Source organism: Euleptes europaea, chromosome 19 (genome assembly GCF_029931775.1).
Source record: "Euleptes europaea isolate rEulEur1 chromosome 19, rEulEur1.hap1, whole genome shotgun sequence".
NCBI lineage: Eukaryota > Metazoa > Chordata > Lepidosauria > Squamata > Sphaerodactylidae > Euleptes > Euleptes europaea.
The window spans coordinates 18,737,609-18,761,172 of record NC_079330.1 but is presented as its reverse complement, the minus strand read 5'-3'; the positions used below and the strand labels follow the sequence as shown (position 1 = coordinate 18,761,172).

Here is a 23,564-nt window from a genome sequence, read left to right as displayed (position 1 = left end):
GAGGCTGAGAGATCTGTGACTGGCCCAAAGTCACCCAGTCGGCTTCAGGTGGAGGAGTGGGGAATCAAACTTGGTTCTCCAGAGTAAAGTCCACCATTCTTAACCACTATACCACGCTTGCTCTCCAACTGAACACTCTCCAACATTTCAAGTAGGGTTGCCGACCTCCAGGTAGTTGCTGGAAATCTCCTGCAATTACAACTGATCTCCACCTGATAGAGATCAGTTCACCTGGAGAAAACGGCCGCTTTGGCAATTGGACTCTATGCATTAAAGCCCCTCCCCAAACCCCGCCCCCCTCAGGCTCCACCCCCAAAACCTCCTGCCGGTGGCAAAGAGGGACCTGGCAACCCTAGCTTACTCCCAGGTGAGTGCATCTAGGGCATGCTGGCTGCCCTCTGTATAGTTGCTCAGAAGTCCTGCTATTTCCAGTGACAGCTCTTGTGTAAGTGTTCGGGTTGCCACAGCCTCCAGGTGGCGGCAGGAGATCTCCTGCTATTACAGCTGATCTCCAACTGATAGAGATCAGTTTCACCTGGAGAAAATGGCTGCTTGGGCAATTGGACTCTATGGCATTGAAGGCCCCCTTCTCCAAACCCCTGCCCTCCTCAGGCTCCTCCCCAAAAAACCTCCTGTCAGTGGCGAAGAGCGACCTGGCAACCCTAGTATGTATGCCTGGAAGAATTGCAGCTATGCAGACTGATCCTATACTGTTGTACCCAGAAACAACAGTCTTGTTCACTGCTTACAATGAATTTTTTAAAAAAATATTTATTTGTTATTAGATTTCTACCCCATCTTTTGCCAACCAGAGTCAGGCTCAAGGTGGCTAACAGCCAGTAAAATATAATTTAAATAAATAAACTATTCTATGTCAAATCAGAATTTAAAATCATTACCAGGGGTAACATTAACATTCCAAGTTCCTCTGCTAATAATGGGAGAGCTGACTAAAGAACAAGAGGAGGGAGAGAAAAAGGAGCAGAAAAGAGAGGGGATATAGGGAAAGGGAAGGGAGAAGAGGGGCAGGGAGGCCAGATAGAATGGAACTGTCCCTGTCCTCAACCATAGGCCTGGTGGAACAGCTCTGGCCTGGGTGAACTCTCTTTCAAATGAGACCCAGGGCCCTGCATGACCTGGCTCAGTTCCACAGGGCCTGCAAGACTGAGGTGTTCCACCAGGCTGGAAAGGCTCTGGCCCTAGTCGAGGACAGCCCGGATAGTTTTGGGCCAGGGAATACCAGTATGTGTGTGTAAAGTGCCTTCAAGTCGCAGCCGGCTTATGGCGACCCCTTTTTGGGGTTTTCATGGCAAGAGACTAACAGGTGGTTTTGCCAGTGCCTTCCTCTGCACAGCAACCCTGGTATTCCTTGGTGGTCTTCCATCCAAATACTAACCAGGGCTGACCCTGCTTAGCTTCTGAGATCTGATGAGATCAGGCTAGTCTGGGCCATCCAGGTCAGGGCACATGTACCTTTTTTAAAGACTGACGCTAAAACATGTCTTCTCGCATTCTCTTGCAGAATCACCTCGTAGTCCTGCAACTGTTGTTGTTTGCCAGAATATCTTTGGTGATCAGTAAAACATCCACTTAGCCTTGATTGTGATGTTTGTTTAAAAATTCTCTTTGCCTAACTCGGCTAGATTGACCCTGTTGGGGCAATGGCCTCTGAGCTGCCAACAGCTTTTAGAAATGTGCAGATATTTGTAAAGCGGTTCAAAATGAAAATGCTCTGTGGAAATGCGAATGTTTTCCTGTTTATTTGCTTGTTCCCAACTTTCTCTGTGCAGGTGGAAGATGGCTGCTACTTGGGATTGGCAGTGGCTCAATTTAAGAACTGACTACCCTGAAGTTGTCATAGATGTAGGGAAAATAATATTTGGTGAGGACCAAAGAAACACCAACAAAAAAACATCCAACAAAGGTATTAAAAAAGAAATAAGTGCCTCAAAAAAGGAAAAACTAGAAAGTCAAAGAATTACTCTCACCCAAGTAGCCTGCGCCTTACTCAACACAGGGGGAGGAGTTATAAGAGCCGAAATTGAGAATGAAGACTATTCCTATAGGCAACACAGGCTTGGACAGGACATAGAAAATTCCTTTCGGGGCTGTACTCAATCTGATCCCTTTGCAGAATACTTTGACGTAGTCCAGGAAGGTTCTTACTTGCTGATTTGAGTCAAAACGTGGAGTAGTGAGAGATTATCACAACCCACAGTGATATCAAAGGCTCGCCTTTGTTGCTTGGAAACCGGGCTGTTTCAGAGATCAGCCACCTCCGCTGTGAAAATGAAACCCTTGGAGGCTCTGAATTTTCTGAAAGCAAGGCAGGCTTCTATCAAGAAAGACCCCGGAGAGATGGCAGGGCTGATACGGAAGAGGGCTCGTCTTTGGGATGGCAGCCGGCATTCAGGAGGAGATGGCGTGCAGGTGGAAGAAGACATTCTCCAGGCTGCTGCTCAGTTTTTTGAACGAGACAGTCTGGAATTTGGAGAGTTCTTGGATTTCACTGAGTCGACAGAGGTTGAGTTTAAGGGATTCTCAAATGTTAAGGACATCCTGGAATTTATTAGAACCACGCTACCCAAATACATCTCTGCTTTTGCAAATACCAAGGGGGGATACTTAATTTTTGGTGTGGATAACAATCGGGAGGTTACGGGATATACAGAAAACGTACAGCCCGACCAAATGACAATCGAAGTGCAGGAAACCATTGAGATGTTGCCCCACTTCCATTTCTGTGCTTCTTTAGAGAAAGTCGCAGCTGAATGTAAAATCTTGCCTGTTTATGAAGCAAACGGAACGAGGCACGGTTATGTCTTTGTTGTGCGGGTTGAGCCGTTTTGCTGTGCTGTTTTTGCGGCAGCTCCCGATTCTTGGATTGTGAAGGATCGCCAAGTGGAGAAACTGCGAGTCGATGAATGGGCCAAGCTGATGACAGCAGAAGACCCAGGTCCTGTTATAATGATGTGTCTTGGAGAGTTTAATGTGCAGTGGATTTGTATGCTGGAGGTGGATCCGTCTCCCTGCTCCCGTATTGTTTAACCCTTTCTCTCTGGAAGAGATGTGTTTTGAGGTCACGCAGAAAGGACCAGGGGGGAGAAAGGAAAGACTTTTGTTCTTTAACAGTGCTGGATGCTACCCTGTGTGGTCAGGAAGGGAGGGGCCGTGGCTCAGTGGTAGAGCATCTGCTTGGCATGCAGAAGGTCCCAGGTTCAATCCCCGGCATCTCTAGTTAAAGGGACTAGGCGGGTAGGTGATGTGAAAGACCTCTGCCTGAGACCCTGCAGAGCCGCTTCCGGCCTGAGTAGACAATACTGACTTTGAGGGACCAAGGGTCTGATTCAGTATAAGGCAGCTTCATGTGTTCAGGAAGGTGTCCCAGTCTGATCCATTCTGAGAAACCAAAAGAGAAATATTATTTTAACATTTCATTGCTGTTCTGCTGCACAGGTGGGGGGAGGGAGTGGAGCTTAACTCCACTTTTGAATCCCTTCTCCCTCACCCCCACCTTTAGCCCTTTAAGGACCCCCACCCCATTTCCTTGCCAAGCCTCAGGAGTTTTACAGTACAGTTTGGCAGGGAAAGAAAAAGAGCGGAATGGGGGGTTTCCAGACCCTGGGAGGTGTGGCCTGAATGATCGTTGTTGCACCTGCACTTTTGCACAAGCATTCTGCAGGAGGAAGAAGAAGAGTTGGTTTTTATATGCCGACTTTCTCTACCACTCAAGACAGCCAATGTGGTGTAGTGGCTAAGAGTGGTGGTTTGGAGCGGTGGACTCTGATCTGGAGAACTGGGTTTCATTCCCCACTCTTCCACATGAGCGGCAGAGGCTAATCTGGTGAACTGGATTGGTTTCCCCACTCCTACACATGAAGCCAGCTGGGTGACCTTGGGCTAGTCACATTCTCTCAGCCTCACCTATCTTACAGGGTGTCTGTTGTGGGGAGGGGAAGGGAAGGTGATTGTAAGCTGGTTTGATTCTCCCTTAAGTGGCAGAGAAAGTCAGCATATAAAAACCAACTCTTCTTCTTCTTAAGGGAGACTCAAACTGGCTTACAAGCTCCTTCCCTTCCCATCCCCACAACAAACACCTGTGAGGTAGGTGAGGCTGACAGAATGTGACTTGCCCAAGGTCACCCCTTTGGCTTCATTTATAGGAGTGGGGAAACAAATCCGGTTCACCGGATTAGCCTCCGCCGCTCCTGTGGAGGAGTGGGGAATCAAACCCGGTTCTCCAGATCAGACTCCACTGCTCCAAATCACCGCTCGTAATCACTACACCACATTGGCTGGAGAGGAGGGGGGTGGAGCATTAGAGTTCAATAAACTCTTCTGATTGGGTGGAATTTTGGCAAAGGGCGTTCCCATTGTGCAGATAAGGAAAGGAGAGAAAATGAATTGGATGCAAATTAAATAATGGCAAGTTATACAAACTGAGAGTCATATGATGGAGAAATTAACTTCATTCATTAAAAGCTGATGTCACTGTGGTCACTCATGTCAAAAAGGAATATAGTAGGATAACAGAGACTTGTGCCAAAAAGCATTTAGATTAGGGAAGGAGCCATAGTTCAGTGGAAGAGCCTCTACTTAGTATGCTGAAGGTCCCAGGTTCAATCCCTGGCGTCTCAAGTTTAGGATCAGGTAGTAGGTGATGTGAAAGACCTCTGCCTGAGACCCTGGAGCACTATCAGACAGAGTAGATAGTACTTAAATGGTTCAGTGGTCTGATTCAATACAAGGTAGCTTCATGTGTAAGCCAAAATTCCAAAAAAGTTTTTTTAATTCCTTTACTTCCTAGATCTTTCACATTTTGATGACGGCTTCCAGATCGAATTGAGTATGACCTGTAAGTCTCCACTTACCAAATCAGTATATTCTGCTAAAGGCCTTACCTGCATAAAGGATCTTCAAAACTCTCTATGCCCAGGTGGGTTCCTACTTTGATTCTGAAATAGCAAACATCACACACTCTTCTTATTTTGTATAATACAGCCTGTTTCAGGAGTGGGTAAGAACATTAACAAACACCATTAATGGGTTTTCACACCCAGGTCTTAGGCTGATGTAAGAAAGGATCTTAGTTATTTGGAAAAGGTAACAGTACTGCAGTCCAAAGCTTTGCTCACGACCTGAGTTCAATCCCAACGGAAGTTGGTTTCAGGTAGCTGGCTCAAGGTTGACTCAGCCTTCCATCCTTCCGAGGTAGGTCAAATGAGTACCCAGCTTGCTGGGGGTCAAGGGAAGATGAGTGGGGAAGGCACTGGCAAACCACCCCGTAAACAAAGTCTGCCTAGAAAATGTCGGGATGTGACATCACCCCATGGGTCAAGAATGACCCGGTTCTTGCACAGGGGACCTTTACCTTTTTACGAGGGCACTGTAGGAAATTGGCCAGACTATTTTACTGGTTGGTCAGAGTAAGCATCTCCATCAATCTCCAAGGCATTCTTGTGTATTCTGTGCCTATTTGTCAAAATCTCACATTAAAGGACAGTATTGATATGGCTTTGGGGATATGGAAGATGCCAAGTGGCCTTTGCTCCACCCCCATCATACTTTGCCTTTTTTGTATTTATGAAAACACAGTGGAAAGGGGGGGGCTTCAGGCATTCTGCTACCTGCAATTTTGTATGAGAGCTTCCTTCTTAAGGTACCGGAACTCTGTTTATAGCAGAAAACCACCATTCTGCTGTATATTATTATATGTAGACTGCCCTGTTCTTGAAGATTGGGACAAATATTTCAAAGCGCCTTAACCTATTCATGGATTATATACGTGTTTCTCCATTATGGAAAAGTTAAAAGAACACGACAGGTGAGTGTGGCCCTTCTCCTTGGCTCTTGGATTCCAACACTTACAACTTTTCCATCCCAACTGCCTAAGCTCTTAAGAGAAAGTCGTATTGTACAAAATCAGTATAGGTTAAGGAAAATGTCATTTTTAACAAAATACACAGCAAACATAAGTTTCAATGCAATAGCATATAATGCACAATGTTTCCAATAATGAATTACACTAGAATAACAAAACAACGTGGGAGACCTCAAAACAGTACACCATGAATGGCAAAGTTCCACAGAACTGAAAACAAGAGGAGCAATCCAAGGTCTTGAATGCAAGGTGCAACAAACTGAAGAGAGCTGTGTGTGTCTAGTGCCCTGACCTGGATGGCCCAGGCTAGCCTGATCTCGTCAGATCTCAGAAGCTAAGCAGGGTCAGCCCTGGTTAGTATTTGGATGGGAGACCACCAGGGAATACCAGGGTTGCTGTGCAGAGGAAGGCACTGGCAAACCACCTCTGTTAGTCTCTTGCCATGAAAACCCCAAAAAGGGGTCGCCATAAGTCGGCTGCGACTTGACGGCACTTGACAGACAGACAGTGTGTGTCTAGTAGTTCTGTGTCAATTTCACAATGGAAATAGAAGCATATAGCATTACAAATAACATTGTTTTCAGCTACAGTGAAGCGAGCAAACGGCTTTCCCAGATATCAGGCCGTTACAATTCCATGAATTTCATGAAAAGTCGGCATATAAAAGCCAACTCTTCCTCCTCTTCTTCCTCCTCTTCCTCCTCCTCCCCAGTCCACTAAACTTGCAGGAACTTCAATGGCTTCTTAATAATTGCTTCTATCATTTTAAAACAAAATGTTCTCAAATTTCTAGGAGATTCAGATGGGATCAGCTATAAACCGGAAGAACTCTGCGCTGAACTCTTTTCTGAGTATGTGGGACTGAAGGACATCTTGCGCAAGAAGATGGAGGAACTACCGTTTTCTAAGGGAGTCCTGATCTTTTCAAGAAGCTGGGCAGTAGACGTTGGCCTGCAGCAAAATTCATGTGTTGCCTGTGATGCACTCTTAATAACCACAGGTACTTTCCCAAGGCTGTTCACAATTACTGTGGATCAGGATGATTCCGTCCCTCCAGCGAACCCTGTGTTGGAATATTCAAGAAATGTTTCCTGTATGTTAAAGCAGAAACTGGTGAACGAAGGGGGATTTACTCGAAAAGTGTGTGTGGATCCCCATGTAATTAATCTTGGACTCAATGGAGAGGTAAAGATAGGTATGAGTTCGCGGATTATGTACCCGCCCACCTATGTGATTTCCAGAGATGACTTAGAAGACTTGATGCAAGCCCTTGCGATTGTCATGCTAAGGTTTAGGTCTGTCTTAAGTGACCAGCTAGGCTGTGAATTTTTCAACCTTCTCACCATTAAACAGCATGAGATCTTAACAAAGAACCTCCGTAAGAACAAGAAGCTGTTTGTCTATGGCCTTGCAGGATCGGGGAAAACCCTTGTGGCCTTGCAGATCATAGAGAAGATGAAGAATGTCTTTCACTGCAGCTCTGATGAGATCCTTTACATTTGTGAAAACAGACCTCTGTGCGAGACCGTGAGGTATGTTTTGCAAGGCAGTCTGTAGGAACATCTGTGTCCCCTTCCTGAGCTTAGTTAGTTCTTTCAGGGATGACCAAGGCCAGGAATTAAGACAAAGAGTGATAGCTGTTGGTCCAGTACAGGAGAGGGTGTGTACTAGTGGTAGAGATCATTGGTCTTACAGAAAAATTATGAAGGGGCTTTACCCTGACAGCACACCAAACCATTATTGAAATTTTACTTCCTGCATGCTACTTGCAGGCAGTCTAGAGAGTTTTTGATCAACATTTGGCAAATGGTGTCCACAAAACACTTCTTCAGTGTTGATCAAGGTCCGTGAGTTTGGAGGAAATGCTTGTGAGCCTCTAAATTAGTGGTACCCAATGTGGGGCACATGCCCCACAGGGGAGCAATTTGATTTTTAAGGGGGGGCAATTCGAGAATGAGTTATTAACAGTGAATTTTTTGCAATTTTTTTGGTTCTAGGGGCCTTATATACAGTATATAAATATATATTGTGACATACAGATTTTAAAAATTAAAATCAGAATGTACACAGCGGTCAGCTGGTGACAATGGAGAGGGGGAAAGCCCACTAAGAATTATGTCACGGGGGTGCGTCAGGATTTTAAAGATGCTTAGGTGAGGCACGGCCAAAAAAAGGTTGGGAACCACTGCTCTAGATCAGGGGCGTCGAACTCATTTGTTACGGGGGCCGGATATGACATAAATGTCATTGGTTGGGCCGGGCCATGCCTCGCCAGCCCACATCAGGACTGGGGTGGGTGGGTAGCTGTCTTGGCTGGCTCGCAGGCCAGATAACAGCTTTCAAGGGGCCGGATCCAGCCCCCAAGCCATCTGTTTGACACCCCTGCTCTGGATGAATTTGGCTGATTGTTGCTGGAGAAATAACCGTAGAGAAAGACTAAATGGACATTTGATCTGGCTCCAACAAGTTAGTTCTTCTGTTGGGTGGGGAGCGTGCGAAGTAGATACTGATTCAGTTTTGTAAACGCATAGCAAATTAGTTTTATAAAGGAAAGATAAGACACCAAGCAGTTTAATTAAAGAGGTGTTTACAAGCAATATAAGAAATCTAGTGACCTCCAGCAAACATTTTGGCTGGTAAATTGGAATGCACACAACTTCCCATAGTTGTGGGAACCATTTCCTGTATCGGATGTCTTACCTTATCGCCTAGTGTCTTCCCCCTTGCATTCTTTTCTCTCCCCTGATGTATCACTCTTCTTGGTGGGGCTTCACTACCACAACCATTATAGAATGCAACATGTAGACCCAACAAGTACACTTTTTTCCGGGGGGGGGCACCCCCCCAAATGCTTCCTAATCTTAGGATGAATTGCCTAATTAATCTGACACTCTGTGTTTCTTATGAGATCCGCTAATTACTTGTTATGTGCAGAAACAACAGTGGCTTGGATCAAGACTGGTATTTCTACTGTTTCAGCAGGCACAAGGATTTCTGTCAATGAAGCATGATTCTTTTGTCTTCCCCTCCCACACCAGTTAAAAAAACAACCATCCTGTTCTTGGGGGTCCCCTGTCCCCCAAAAACTGGATTTCAGGGGGCATTTGGGGCTGCCACAGGAAGAGGATGGTAAGCAAGCCACATTCCATGAGTGGAAACCTTTGCATCTTTGGAAAGGCTAGTCTGGATTCAAACCAGTAAATAAACATCTAATATTTTTCTCTTTTTAGAATGAAAAACATTTGCACGGCTGTGACGCGAGCCAGTTTTTTAAAAGGAAAGTTCTTTCAATCAGTGAAGCACATCATAATAGACGAGGCCCAGAATTTCCGGTATGAAGATGGCGATTGGTATGGGAAAGCTGTGAAAATTACGCAAGCAGATGCTCAGAACCCTGGCATTTTGTGGATCTTCTTGGATTATTTGCAAAAAACACACCCTTTTGATTGTGGCCTTCCTCCTCCGTATGCTCAGCAACCTCAGGAATGGCTAACTCTCGGGGTGCGGAATGCCACTAACATTTATGACATCATGAAAAGACAAATGTGTAATATACTGTCCTCTCCCAATGAACCTGACATTCCTTATGAGCAGTTAAAAATTTTGGTAGAAGAAGCTCGGTGTGGCCACAGCCTAGCAGGTGTTTTAGTCATACCTGAAGCTAAGGATGAAAACGAAATAGCAGACTATATAGTAAATAAGTGCCTTCAGTATTTCCAAGATGGTTATTCTGGAAAAAACATTGCTATTCTATGCAATACTGAAGTAGAAAGGAATAAATACCGTTACTTACTCAAGTCTAAAATGTCGAGCCAGATGAGAAAGTTAAAGTTGTCTGTGGACTTTGCAAACGTGGAGGACGCAAAGGGGGACAGGATTGTTCTAGACAGTGTCCGCCGTTTTTCAGGCCTCGAAAGAGGTATAGTGTTCAGCATTTATCCGCTTTCTAACCCACCGGCTATTGCTGACAATGTGTTACTCTGCATGGTGTCAAGGGCCAACCTGCACTGTCATTTGCTGCGTGATCATCAAAGAGTGAGGGCTCCCATGAATTTGTCTGGCTCTTCCTGCATTTGACAGGTTTATACAAACTGCGACCAGACTTTTCAATATAAACCTCCTAAGCCAGCAGTCCCCAATACAGCATCTGTGTGCACCATGGCCTTTTCTTTTTCTTTAATATCTTTTTATTCATTTTTGAAAGAAGAAAATGAAAAATTGATAAGTATGTATACATCTGTATGTATGCAATTGATACATAGAATAATAACAAAAAAAGCTGGGGAATGAAAGGGATCCAACCTGTCATACAAATAGTCATAGTATTTATAACTATATTTGTAATCTTACTTATAACTATACCAGTTCAGGGCTTTCTCATCTGTTATGCTAACATTTGAGTAATCTTTTAGAGTTATTAGATAATCTTAGCCGGTATGTATTTGACTTGTATCTTGACTTATAACTTGTCACATGTCTTATATATTAGCGATCACACAGTCTTATTTTGTATATGGTTGCTGGCAATTGGAATGTTCCTTTGTGTTTTTTTCTTAAAAAATTGTTGCAATAAACTTATAGAAAGGCACCACGGCCTTTTCTGATACACACCAAGTGTTTTAGAAAATGGGTGAGGCCAGATGGGGCTTATTGAGTTTTTGATGTTTATATAGTATAATGTAGGCATTTGCTTTATGCAAAGTACTTTACTTGTGCAAATAACAGAGTAATATTCTAAAAGCACAATGGGCCTTAATTTTCTTTTTTCCACTAATTTTATTTTAAAAATTATGAAAATATAAACAAAACAAGTTTAAAGCCAAGATTATTACAAAACAAGGAATCAAATCATGATCTCATTTATGATTGAGGCCGTTAAGACAATTATACCAAAGGAAAGAAAAATATATTGCTAGTGTGAAATATAATGGCAGTTGCAAGCAAATGTAATAAGATAATAAACAGCATTAATTAATTCTAATATTTTTATCATAAATCATAAAACTTTTTGACACTTGATAACCACAATATTTATATTTATCAGTATATTAAAATGAGTTTGCATGATTGGGCAACTTTCTAATACAACTCTCTAATACATATACAGACCTTAAATTAATTCGGATTAACAGTGCATTCCTAAGGAGAGTTACTCCTGTCCAAGCCCATTGAAATGAATGGGCTTAGAATGGAGTAACTCTCCTTAGGAATGCACTGTAATTCTGACAGTGTGGTGTCATGGTTAAGAGTGGTGGTTTGGAGCAGTGGACTCTAATCTGGAGAACCAGGTTTGATTCCCCACTCCTCCACCAGAGCGGCGGACTCTAATCTGGTGAACCGGGTTGGTTTCCTCACTCCTACACATGAAACCAGCTGGGTGACCTTGGGCTAGTCACAGTTCTCTTAGAGCTCTCTCAGCCCCACCTACCTCGAAGGGTGTCTGTTGTGGGGAAGGGAAGGTGATTGTAAGCTGGTTTGATTCATCCTTAAGTGGTAGGGAAAGCATATAAAAACCAACTCTACATATATTTTTCTATTTACAATTATGTATATACAGATCTATGTGCTGTAATTTGTTTAGCTGTTTTTTTCTCTCTCTTTGCTTTATGTATTTATGTGTTCCTGTGTTTGTGACTGTGATTGTATCAATATCTGTTAATAAAACATGTAAAAAAACCAAATCTGCATTTTTTTTATTTCTTCACAGTTATAAATGTCATCATGGAAACAAATTGCTATAATTTTTTGTTGTATTGCTATTTTATTGCTTTTATCCCAAAGGAACTGATGTCTCCTTAGGATGAGCGAGGACTTTTGTGACTTTCACAAAACAAGGTAAGCGTCTAGGTTTTTTCAGGTTTGTGGTGCAGCTACTGGGTCGATCCCTGGGACTAGGGAACCTGTGGAGTTGACATGAACGCCTGAGGTATTTGGAGGCTTTTCCTGAGAGGAGTGATGGATTCCCCCTCCCACCCAAATACCTTTTAGGCCATTCTGGGTAATAACCTTTTATTAGGACTAACCAAAATATCACTAATAAAAAAAAATTAATGGAAAAAGGGCCTCAAATTTTCATCCTGCTATTAAATAAAAGAAAATTACTATAAAATGAATTATACATGGTATAATGGTGAATGAGAAGATCCTTCTGCAACAGGCAGGGTGCGAGCCAGAGATGTCCAGCTAGAGAACCTTTGCTTTTGTGGCTTTGCTGTTGTGTTACGTATCTGTAGATTCTGGAATTGAAAGTATTGTGTTTGATTGTGAAGGAGCAAAGGAAAAATGGGGGAGGGTGGAGAATGGGGTGTAGGGCAATCTTCAGCAGGTTTACAAGACCTATGAGGAAAGGTTGAAGGAGCTGGGTATGTTTAGCCTGAAGAGGAGAAGGCTGAGAGGGGATATGATAACCATGTTCAGGTACTTGAAGGGCTCATATAGAGGAGGGTGCTTAGTTGTTTTCTGTTGCCCCAGAAGGTCGTACCAGAACCATAGAATCATAGAGTTGGAAGGGGACCACCAGGGTCATCTAGTCCAACCCCCTGCACAATGCAGGAAATTAACAACTACCTCCCCCCACATCCCCAGTGACCCCAACCCTCCCCCCGCTATGCAGGATCCCACAATCAAAGCACTCCTGACAGATGGCCATCTAGCCTCTAACCAATGGGTTGAAATTAAATCAAAAGGATTTCCGTCTAGATATGAGAAAGAATTTTCTAACTGTTAGAGCGGTTCCTCAGTGGAACAGGCTTCTTTGGGAGGTGGTGAGCTCTCCTTCTCTGGAGGTTTTTAAGAAGAGGTTGGATAGTCATCTGTCAGCAATGCTGGTTCTATAACCTTCATCAGATGATGAGAGGGAGGGCATCTTGGCCATCTTCTGGACATGGAGTGGGGGTCACTGGGGAGGTAGTGAGTTTCCTGCATTGTGCAGGGGGTTGGACTAGATGACCCTGGTGGTCCCTTCCAACTCTATGATTCTATACTTAGGAATAATTCCCACTGTTTTCAGAAGTGACTTATTCCCGAATATGCGGACATAAGACTGTAGCCCAATCCTCTGCAAATTCACCCAGAAGCCCACTGGGTTCAGCGGGCTGACTGCCTTGTAAGTGTATTGATGAGGTCTGTTTATTATTCAATCGTTGCCCTTGGGGAGTCAAGCACACTTCGCAAACTTCATACTGAAAGTGTGAGATAGGAATATTTTAAATTAAAACATATATAAAACATTTCCAGAAGATGGCACAATCGGATTTGGAATCCCTCTCCTTATTGGCGTGTTGCCTTGGCTTTTACACAAAACAAAAGTGGAAGGCAACTTCTACTTCCAGATCATGAGTCACAGCCATACGAATCCACCGCTGCCCATTTATGAGAACGTCAGAGACGCCGCCCAGGGTTTTCCCCAGTCTAGCAGCCACTGTATCAAAGACTGCATCCTATTCCAAACTTCATTGCATTCCAAAGAGAAGAAGCAAGACATTCTTAGGAAAATATCCACAGAGCCTTTCAAGCAGAACTGGCCGTCCTGACCAGAACCTCAGGATCGAAGACTGCTGATTTTGGCCACTATGTGAACACAACATTAACCTAGGTAAGTGAGATGGAAGGGGCAGGGAAGATACTTGGAAGTGCTCTGTGGTGTTGGTGGGAAAGCGCAGAGAGCTCACTTTCATGTAACAAGTGCTTTTATTACGTAGGATTTTCATTGGTGCTGATAGCTGATGTAATAAATGCTTTTATTAGGTAGGATTTTCATCTGTGCTGCTTAGGGGATAGCTGATGTAATAAATACTTGTATGACGTAGGATTTTCATCTGTGCTGTTTGCTGATAGCTGATGTAATAAAGGCTTTTGTTACGTAGGATTTTCATCTGTGCTGCTTAGCTGATAGCTTCATTTCTGGTGCTCTGCTTCATCCATGTTCTGTTTCTAGACCAGAATGAAACTTGTTAACATGCTGGCCGGGGTTGGGTAGGTGGGAGACTCAGAATATGTTTCATTACTCAGAAGCTGCTCTCATTGAAGAAAAGGCTGGAGACCCCTGGAAAAAGGGAGCATGAATGCTGCTGCAGTATTGCAGGGGCTTCTCTAAGGTTGCCAGCTTCCTGGAGAAAAAAAATCCCATCTCTTTAATAGAGACGTGGTTGTGTGTGCCGTCAAGTCACAACCGACTTATGGTGACCCCATAGGGTTTTTAAGGCAAGAGTCGTTCAGAGGTGGTTTGCCATTGCCTGCCTCTGCGTGAGCTGAGGGTGGGGTTTTGGGGAGAAGCCTGAGGATGGCGGGGTTTGGGGAAGGGGGAGGGACTTCAGTGCCATAGAGTCCCATTGCCAAAGCATCCATTTTCTCCAGGGGAACTGATCTTTACCGGCTGGAGATCAGTGGTAACAGCAGTAGATTTCCAGCTAGTACCTGGAGGTTGTAAGCCAAAATAGACACCTCTGTGTATAAATGTAGTTACTCCAAATCTAACACAGATCAACCATACAAAGTATAGCTAAACAAGAGACTGTATTATACAATAACATTGACAAACACATACAAAAAGTCCTATTTCTTAAGCATAAAGACATAAAGTCACAGTATTCCAAAGTTTCCAAAATTCACTATCCTAAAGACAGACAATTGGTATCTGTTGGTATCCGTTGGACTTTATGTCCAATTGGTATCTGTTCGACTTTATGTCTGTTTTTAGGATAGTGAATTTTGGAAACCTTGTAATATTGTGGCTTTGTGTCTTTATGCTTAAGAAATAGGACTTTTTGTATGTGTTTGTCAATGTTATTGTATAATACCGTCTCTTGTTTAGCTATACTTTGTATAGTACCTGGAGGTTGGCAACCCTAGCTGAGGGAGTTCTGAGAGACCCGTGACTGGCCCAAAGTCATCCAGCAGACTTCATGTGGAGGAGTGGGGAACTGAACCTGGTTCTCCAGATTAGAGTCCGCCCCTCTTAACCAGTACACCATTACATCCAGGGATGTTAGATAGATAGATAATTTATTTGCGGCACTTAGCCAGTCAAAACATGATAAAACGGAAAGCATGGACTAATAGATTCTTACAATCAAAGAATGGCAGTCCGAGTCTTAAAACATTTTTAAAACATTTAAAAAAAGAATTACAGCTGGGACACATCTGTCAATTGCGCTGTTCTATGGCGTCGAAGTTTCATTGCTGCTAAACAAAATTTCGCAATCTGAAGAGTGGTTGAAGGATTACACCCTTGTAAGAGCATTTCAAGCCTTTCACCTGCCCTGTCAGGTCTCCATCTCGAAAAGAGGGGCTCAATAAACTTTGAACGGGGTAATGTGTAGAAATTGCAGTTCAGGAGGGCATGCTCAACAGTTTCTAAGTCCCCTGATTTGCAGGGGCAGAATCTCTCTTCCCAGGGTGTCTTCTTATATTTCCCCTCAAGCATAGCAGAAGGTATGGCTGCACATCTGGCCAGGGTAAAGGCCCTTCTATAATGATTTATCTCTAAATAGTGGAGATAGGCTGCTGGTGCCAGGATGTATTTAGCATGGAGGATGTTATTTTCCCCTTGATGTCATTTACCTCCATGGCATGAAAAGCTTCAGCTGCCCTTTTCTACACACTAGACTCTAGAGCCTTTACTGAATGGACGGGAGATTGTTCTCCAGGCTGGCTGACTACCCTAGGGGCCTGGAGGATGCATCAGTGCCCTCTGCTTCTTCCACTGCCACCAGATATCTCTACCAATGGGAAATGGTGTAGCATGGTGCAGTGGTTACAGTGTCAGACTATCCCCTGAGGGATCCAAGTCTGAATCTCCACTCTGTTGTGGAAGCTTACTGGATAACATTGGGCCAGTCCCACTAGGGTTGCCAACCTCCAGGTACTAGCTGGAGATCTCCTGCTATTACAACTGATCTCCAGCCGATAGAGATCAGGTCCTCTGGAGAAAATGGCCGCCTTGGCAATTGGCCTCTATGGCATTGAAGTCCCTTCCCTCCCCAAATTTTGCCCTCCTCAGGCTCTGCCCCAAAAACCTCCCACTGGTGGCGAAGAGGGACCTGGCAACCTGAAGTCCCACACTCTCAGCCTAACCTATCTCACAGGAGAAAAGAGCAAGAGTCCAGTAGCACCTTAAAGGCTAAACATTTCTGGTAGGGTATGAGCTTTTGTGAGTCACAGCTCACTTCTTCAGATACCTGTGACTCACAAAAACTCATACCCTGCCAAAAATGCTGTTAGTCTTTAAGGTGCTACTGGACTCTAACTCTTTTCTCCTGATACAGACTAACACGGCTACCTATCACAATCTACTTCACAGGGTTATTGTGGGGTGAAATGGAGAAGAGGAGAACGACATAAGTCGCATGAGGTCCCCATCAGAGAGAAAGGCAGAGCATAAACGAATGAATTAATCTCCTTTTGGGGGGCACCCTTTGCCAGGTTGCCTTAGGGTTGCCAGCGATGGGTTGGGAAATACCTGGAGATTTTGGGGGCGGAGCCTGATGAGGGTAGGGTTTAGGGAGGGACTTCAATGCCATAGAGTCCAATTGCCAAAGTGGCCATTTTCTCCAGGTGAACTGATCTCTATTGGCTGGATCTATTGCAGGGGATCTCCCGCCACCACATGGAGGTTGGCAACCTCAGCCTTAGAGATGCCCAACCATCCTGTCCCCTGAAGTCATCTGATTTGGGCTGAAAAGCGAGATAAAAATATAATAAAGAACGATTCGAACAGAACCACCAGCTCTCCGATAGAAGGTTTATAGTTTTTTTAAATAAAAGCAATTAACTAATTATTGCAAACTGTGTTAGGCCAGCAGCATAGCATCTCACTGTGTGCCACCGGCTGAGACAGAGGTGTGGCAGACCTTGTTTGAAACACAGAGAGGATTTTTTTCCGGGGCACCTTGAGCTCCACACAACCAAATCCAAACGCCCCATAATTGGGGTCAGGCAAACATGTTCCACACTGGGTCCAGCTCTGGAGGCCCGGCTCCCAGTAGTGGATACCACTGGAACAGCAGCCATTGCAGTCCCCACCAAAGACATAAACCCTCTTCCGCCAGCGAGCGACACCCGGATAAGAGATGGCGATGGGCAGAGGCGGGATGCAAACATCTCGGTTCATCGTGCCGTCTTCGAGCAGGCAGGCACAGCGTCCAGTGAACCGGCGGCCTCCGTGGGCGCTGTCTTCATACAGTCCCCCGACGACAAAAATGCAGTTGTCCAACGCAATGGCGCTTGCCTCGTAGAATTCAAATGCCATGAGGATCTGGCTCCAGGCTTCCGATACGAGATTGTAAACCAGAAATCCCCGGAATGGGATTGGCATGTCCGGGCCTCCCATGTTTGTCTCTCCGCCAATAAGGTACAGTTTGCTCTTTAACATTGTGGAGGCGAAGGAGGCCAAGGAGAAAGGCAGGTCGGCGATGGGAACCCATTCTTCTCGCTCCAAGTCAAAACATTCAGCCGATGCGAGGGTTCCCGTATTATCCCAGCCGGCCACGGCATATAGCTTATTGTTGCAGAGGTGGAACGCATGCCCAGCTCGAGCCGTAGACATGGAGGGGAGCTGGGCCCAGCGACCCCACAGCGCATCATATACAAACAGATTGTCTGAACAGGAATTGTCTAAGTACCATCCGCCAGCTACATAGAGTTTGTGGCCCCTGGAGGCGCAACCGGGGAAGGTAAGCGATTTCAGATCAGGCAGCTGCTCCCATTGTTCGGTGGAAAGGTCGAAAAAGTGCACATGAGAATCCAGCTCCACGTTCTCCGGACTCATCTCGCTCCACTTGGGCAGCCCAATACACACCACCCCTTCGTGGTACATGCCCTGCCGGAGCCCTCCGCTGGCCTTCAGCCTTTCTTCTTCGTTGAGCTCCCCCCACTGCAACAGCACAGGCTGGCCAGATCCTTCCATGTCGCCCTGGACTTCGGCAAGATCTTCCGGGGTCATCAGAGGAAGGCGGACGTGAGCCATCAGTTCTGCAAGTTTTGGGAGGCGCTCGCCGGGATTGTGCCTGACCCAGCGGCGCATGGCCCTGTACACAGTCAGCTCGGACTCCACCGCCAGGCTCTCTGAGGAGATGAGGCTGACCAGGGTGTTGAGGTCAAGAAGGAGAAAAGCAAGGCTCTCTGAAAGGGGCTGAAAATGGAAGGCAACGTAGGAGAAGGTTGGGCGGAGGAGAGGACGGTGGTTGTGAGAATACGCCAGTGTGTAAAACCGCAGGCAATTCTCCATGGAAATGCACTCCTTGAGGAATCTACAAGGGACAAAGAGGGAGTCTCATTTGATTGATTGATTTAAAGCAATTCTATCCTACCTTATCTCCTTGGACCCAAGGTAGGGTTGCCAGGTCCCTCTTCGCCACTGGCAGGAGGTTTTGGGGGCTGAGCCTGAGGAGGGCGGGGTTTAGGGAGGGGAGGGACTTAGAGTCCAATTGCCAGTGTGGCCATTTTCTCCAGGTGAACTGATCTCTATCAGCCGGAGATCAGTTGTAATAGCAAGAGATCTCCAGCTAGTACCTGGAGGTTTGGAAATTAGCACAGGAGCGAAAATATATAACAACATGCAAAAATGTATTAAGTGCTACAATACATACAACTATATACAATCCTCTAATACATACAAAAAACAATGTCCTATAGAATAAGTCTTATGTATAAGTCCTTGGATATCAACCATACAGTTCCCCCTGAGTTCCGGTGGGTGTAGTCAGAACACAAGAAGAGGTCCAATTGGTACCACCAAACGAAGCAGAAGGGGATACGGCCTTTTCAAATTCTCAGTTCTTCTTCAGTCCCACTTCTAGTCCTTAATACAACTCTGTAGTCCTCATACTTGTCCTATTTTTCAACAACATAGTTTTTTACAGGACAATTAATTAGTTCCCCAGAGGGATACAAAATATAGCCAAAATGATTATTACAGCATATTGCAGTGATGTGATTGACTGGTTCCCAGCGGGATACAGAGTGTAGCAGTCCTCATGTAGCCTAAGAAATACGTTCAAAATGCAGGGAGACATTTGGAAGAGAAGCTTCTTTCCTGTGCATATTGCAGAGATGCATCTTTACGAGTGCCAAGCCCCCCAGTGTCTGTTACCTGCTGATGATTCGCAGCGCAGGCATGAGTTGAAGCCGGCTGGCTGCTGTGAACAGCTCTTCAGCCTGTCCTGCACTGAGGACCAGTTCTCCCGCGTAGACATAATCCAGGAGGGTCTGGAGGGAGAAGGGAGAGAGCTCCCTGAGCACAATTTCCTGTTCCCAGGATTCTTTGAAGGAGCTTGCAAACATGCGCCGGAAGTAGAGGCTGGCTGAAGCCAAGATTGCCCTGTAGGGGAAGGGGAACATAAGAGTGGAGATGTAGAGAAATGGTTTACCCCCAGCTCATCTCTGCATATTTTGAAAACCAAGCACATTTCTGTTGCAAGATCTGTGTAAATGACTCAAATCATGTGCAGATCAAGATGGGTAGCCGTGTTTGTCTGTAGCAGTAGAAAAGAGCAAGGGTCCAGTAGCACCTTAAAGACTACCAACATTTTCGGCAGGGTATGAGCTTTCATGAGTCACAGCTCACTAGGTACCTGAAGAAGTGAGCTGTGACTCACGAAAGCTCACACCCTGCCAGAAATTGTGTTAGTCTTTAAGGTGCTACTGGACTCTTGCTCTTTCCAAATTACGAACGACTCTCTTCGAGCCCTCCCTACAGAGGTAGCAGAGCAACTTACCTGTGACAAGGGAACTTTCTTCCTTCGGCCACTAGAGTGACGTCACAGAGTTGTTGATTCTCATACAGTTGCTTGATCCCTGCAGAGGGTGGGAAAATGTACAGTTGAAGCAAAACTCAGATCATAAGAAGAGACAAAGCTCCACCTAGTCAGCATCCTTCTTCCAACATGGGTTAGCTAGATGCTTCCAGGAAGCCCACAAACAGGGAAGTTTTCTTTTGTTGTTCCTCCCCAGCGTTCAGTACTCTGGGCTAGACTGCTACTGGATATGGAGGTTCTGTTAACCAAGTATCATGGCAAATAAGTGCATAAGAGCCCTGTTGCATCGTACCGAAGGTCCATCTAGTCCCAGATTCCTCTGGGAAGTCCAAAAGCAGGACAAGAAGGCCAAAACCTCTCTCCCCCGGGGATGGGTGTCAACTACGTGTGGACATGGAGGCTCCATTTAGTCATCACGATCAACAGCCGTTGACAGACCTATCCTAATTTCCTTTTAAAGCTGCCTATTGCTGGATGCTGTGTCCTGTGGCTATGAGTTCCTTAATTATGCTTTGCATGGTGGACTTTCTTTTGTTCTGAATCTACACCCCATCGTATTTCAGGAAATGGAGAAAAATGATCTACTTTCTCTGTATCCTGCAAAACTTTCTAATTCTTGCTTGTGTACTCTGTTGCTGGTATTTCTAAGCTAACAGTGGGTGGAGAGGATGCCAGTGGCACAGAGCTTTAAGGGAGATGAACAGATTGTGGCTTCAGCACACAGAATGACATAAGACCAACAGAATTCTCTTCGGTCATTTTGCTTCCCACAGCAGCCTGTCAAGGTGCCTTTGGGAAACCCAGGACACGAAGGTGGTGGATAATCCCCCCTTTGCTGCTAAGTAGTAACATACTGCTTCTGATCATGGAGGTTTCTTGCCCTCGTCTTTTTCGTCTCTTTGTTTACTACTTCTTAATAAATTATGGCCAAAACGGCTTCCCGTGAATGGCTAATAGGTACTGGTTGGCCTTAGGGCTGCCAAGCTTCAGTTGGGGTCTGGAGCTCTCCCGGAATGGCAGCTGATCTCCAGGCTACAGAGATCCGTTCCTTTGGAGGGTGGGCCCTGTGGCCTCGCCTTCCTGCTAAACCCCCTCCCCTCCTAAATGCCACCCTCCCCTGGCACCGCTCTCCAAACTCCAGGAATTTCTCAAACCAGAGTTTTCAGCAGTAGCGTGGACCTGTCCTCCCTCAAATGGTCTTAAAGAAAGCTCTGCAATCTAGTAGCCCACTGCCAGACCTTGTGCAGCGATCTCCATAAACATGTGGTGTGAAGAAGGACTCCTGCTACACATCAGACTAGAGAAACATTTTACAGAACTGTTCCCAGCAGGGCTGAATTTGAGTCAAGGCTCATCTCTTCGGCATGTGAAATATTTTAATCCCTGACCTCCTACCAGCTGGCCAGTTTACTCTCATTCTTGGCAGCAGCACTTGGAACTAAAGCCGCCCAAGAGGCCTGTCAGGCAGCAAGCCATCATCCAGTAGGGTTGCCAGGTCCCTCTTTGCCACCGGCAGGTGGTTTTGGGGCAGAGCCTGAGGAGGGCGAGGTTTGGAGAGGGGAGGGACTTCAACACCATAGAGTCCAATTGCCAAAGCGGCCATTTTTCTCTAGTGGATCTGATCTCTATCATCTGGAGATCAGTTGTAATAGCAGGAAATCTCCAGCTAGTACCTGGAGGTTAGGAAAACAGCACTGGGGAACAAATGTACAAAAGTAGCAAAATTCTTATTAAGTGCTTACACATCAATGACAAACAAGGTGGAAAACATAAACAAGAATATATACAATATATACAACATATGTTTGATGCAGTCTCTGTGCACCAGAATGATACAATCTTCTTGGTGTATATTTCTTGGTAAATTTCAATATAGTCCAATGACTATACACTATGGAGTATCCTTCGGGGAACCAGTGAATTTTACTTGATGATGCGTTAAGCAGAAATTTATTTGGAAACATAAAGTTGAATGGATTTGGGGCTGAAGAAAAGACTTTGAAACGGCCGTCCCCCATCTTCTCCCATTAATTGTATTTCTGGGATTTGTTTGATTACCATTCATTGGACTATATGAGTCCATTAGTGTTGCCAGCTCCGGGTTGGGAAATACCTGGAGATTTTGGGGGCAGAGCCTGAGGAGGGCAGGGTTTGGGGAGGAGAGGGACTTCAATGCCATAGAGCCCAATGGCCAAAGCAGCCATTTTTTCCTGTGTGAACTCTATCGGCTGGAGATCCGTTGTAATATCGACTGGAGGTCTCCTGCTAGTACCTGGAGGTTGGAAACCCTATCTCCCATCCAAATACTAGACTGGACCGACCCTGCTTTACTTCCCAGATCTGATGAGATCGGGATAGCCTGGGCTATCCAGGTCAGGTAACATTCTTATAAGCAATAGTAAAGAGAGCGCCCCTGCATCCGTAGACAGCATTGGCTGTGGATATACCTCTACACCAGATGACTACTGACAAGCAGCATCTATTTTTGCATCACTGCCGAGAAACTGCAAAAGTAGAATCAGAGCGAATGATAGCGTGAATCCATCCAATGTACCCTTCTCATTTCTGACTTTGGCAGGAATACCATTGGAACCTCCCCCAAGATGACCCAACCTGACCCTGTATAATGTGGTTCTTCAGAGATAATGTGTCTGTTTGGATGCTGTTGGCCTCCATGTCTCGAACCCTTGGAGAGTTGATATTCTGAGATCTTAGGGTCATCTGAAAACTAGAGCAACAAACATTAAATCTTTCTGTTGGGATTATCTATCTACCTATATACACTCTACTGACCCAGTCCTCCTGGATAAACCTCCCCTGTTGCATGCCTCCATCCTTTATTGTGATAGTTTCACATGGGGACCATTCCCCACAATCAAGTGGTTGGTATTCAGGCATTAGCAGCATGTGTAGTAAGCACAGAGAATCCAGATCTTGGTGGATATTGCTGTTTTGAAATCAGTTACCCTCCCCATCTGGTGCTGCGCAGGGGACCACAATTCCATTCCTCTGCAAGCAGACAGATGCTGCAATGCATGGCTTAAACCCTAAATGGGCATCTCAACAGGCCTCATAAAGCAGGCATCTCAAAAATGCCTTATAATTTTGACTTGCCGCAATCACAAACCCAATAAACTATGCTGAATATGACACAGAAAGGGCCACAGCCCTGCGGTGACCACTCAAAGCCCCCCTCATCCACACAGCCAGGCTCAGCAATCAAAGGCTACCTCTAGCATACCCCAAAAGACGCCATAGCATTATGATAAAGGGTAATGCCCGAGCTGCATATGAGAGAAAAACCCCTACCCAAATCAAATTACATTAAATTATTCTGAGCTGCGTTGAGCCAAGAGGAAAGGCAGGATATTAATGTTCTAACAGTTAAATAAATAATTTTGGCATCTGCTTGGTCACCTTCAAAGGCTTCACCCAATTCCATTATGCAGCTAAGATGCTCCTCATACCGGAGGAGGAGGAGGAGCAGCAGCAGCAAAGATTATGCAGCTAAGATGCTCCTCATACCAAAGAAGGAGGAGGAGGAGTTGGTTTTTATATGCCGACTTTCTGTCACTTAAGGGAGACTCAAACCGGCTTACAAGCACCTTCCCCTCCCCACAACAGACCCCTTGTCTGAGAGAGCTTTTAATAGAACTGTAACTTGCCCAAGGTCACCCAGCTGGTTTCATGTGTAAGAGTGGGGAAACAAATCCAGTTCACTAGATTAGCCTCCGCTGCTCATGTGGAGGGGTGGGGAATCAAACCCGGTTCTCCAGATCAGACTCCCCACCCCGCTCCAAACCACTGCTCTTAACCACTACACCACACTAACAGCATACAATAAAAACCCTTTGATTGGAGAAATCACTGCAGAACTTTTTGAGTCTCAATGAAGCCTTCCCACTCTTACTAAGCTTAAGTACCCAACA

General features: G+C 45.3%; 2 protein-coding genes across 2 annotated transcripts; one reads left to right on the top strand and one right to left on the bottom strand.

Annotated features, from left to right (window-relative positions):
- Positions 1–1,797: 1,797 nt before the first annotated feature.
- On the top strand, positions 1,798–9,958 carry LOC130491271 (schlafen family member 11-like). Its single transcript, XM_056864982.1, is given in 4 exon segments — positions 1,798–2,956; positions 4,808–4,936; positions 6,675–7,413; positions 9,112–9,958. Coding segments are annotated over 4 exon segments (2,874 nt in total).
- Positions 9,959–16,652: 6,694 nt separating this feature from the next.
- Positions 16,653–22,311, bottom strand: LOC130491270 (kelch-like protein 2). The gene is made up of 4 exons (XM_056864981.1): positions 22,254–22,311; positions 19,597–19,675; positions 18,972–19,199; positions 16,653–18,129 (listed from the first exon to the last, which is right to left on the bottom strand). Exons 1-4 carry the CDS (start codon positions 22,309–22,311, stop codon positions 16,653–16,655), a joined length of 1,842 nt encoding a protein of 613 aa, XP_056720959.1.
- Between the last annotated feature and the right edge of the window lie 1,253 nt (positions 22,312–23,564).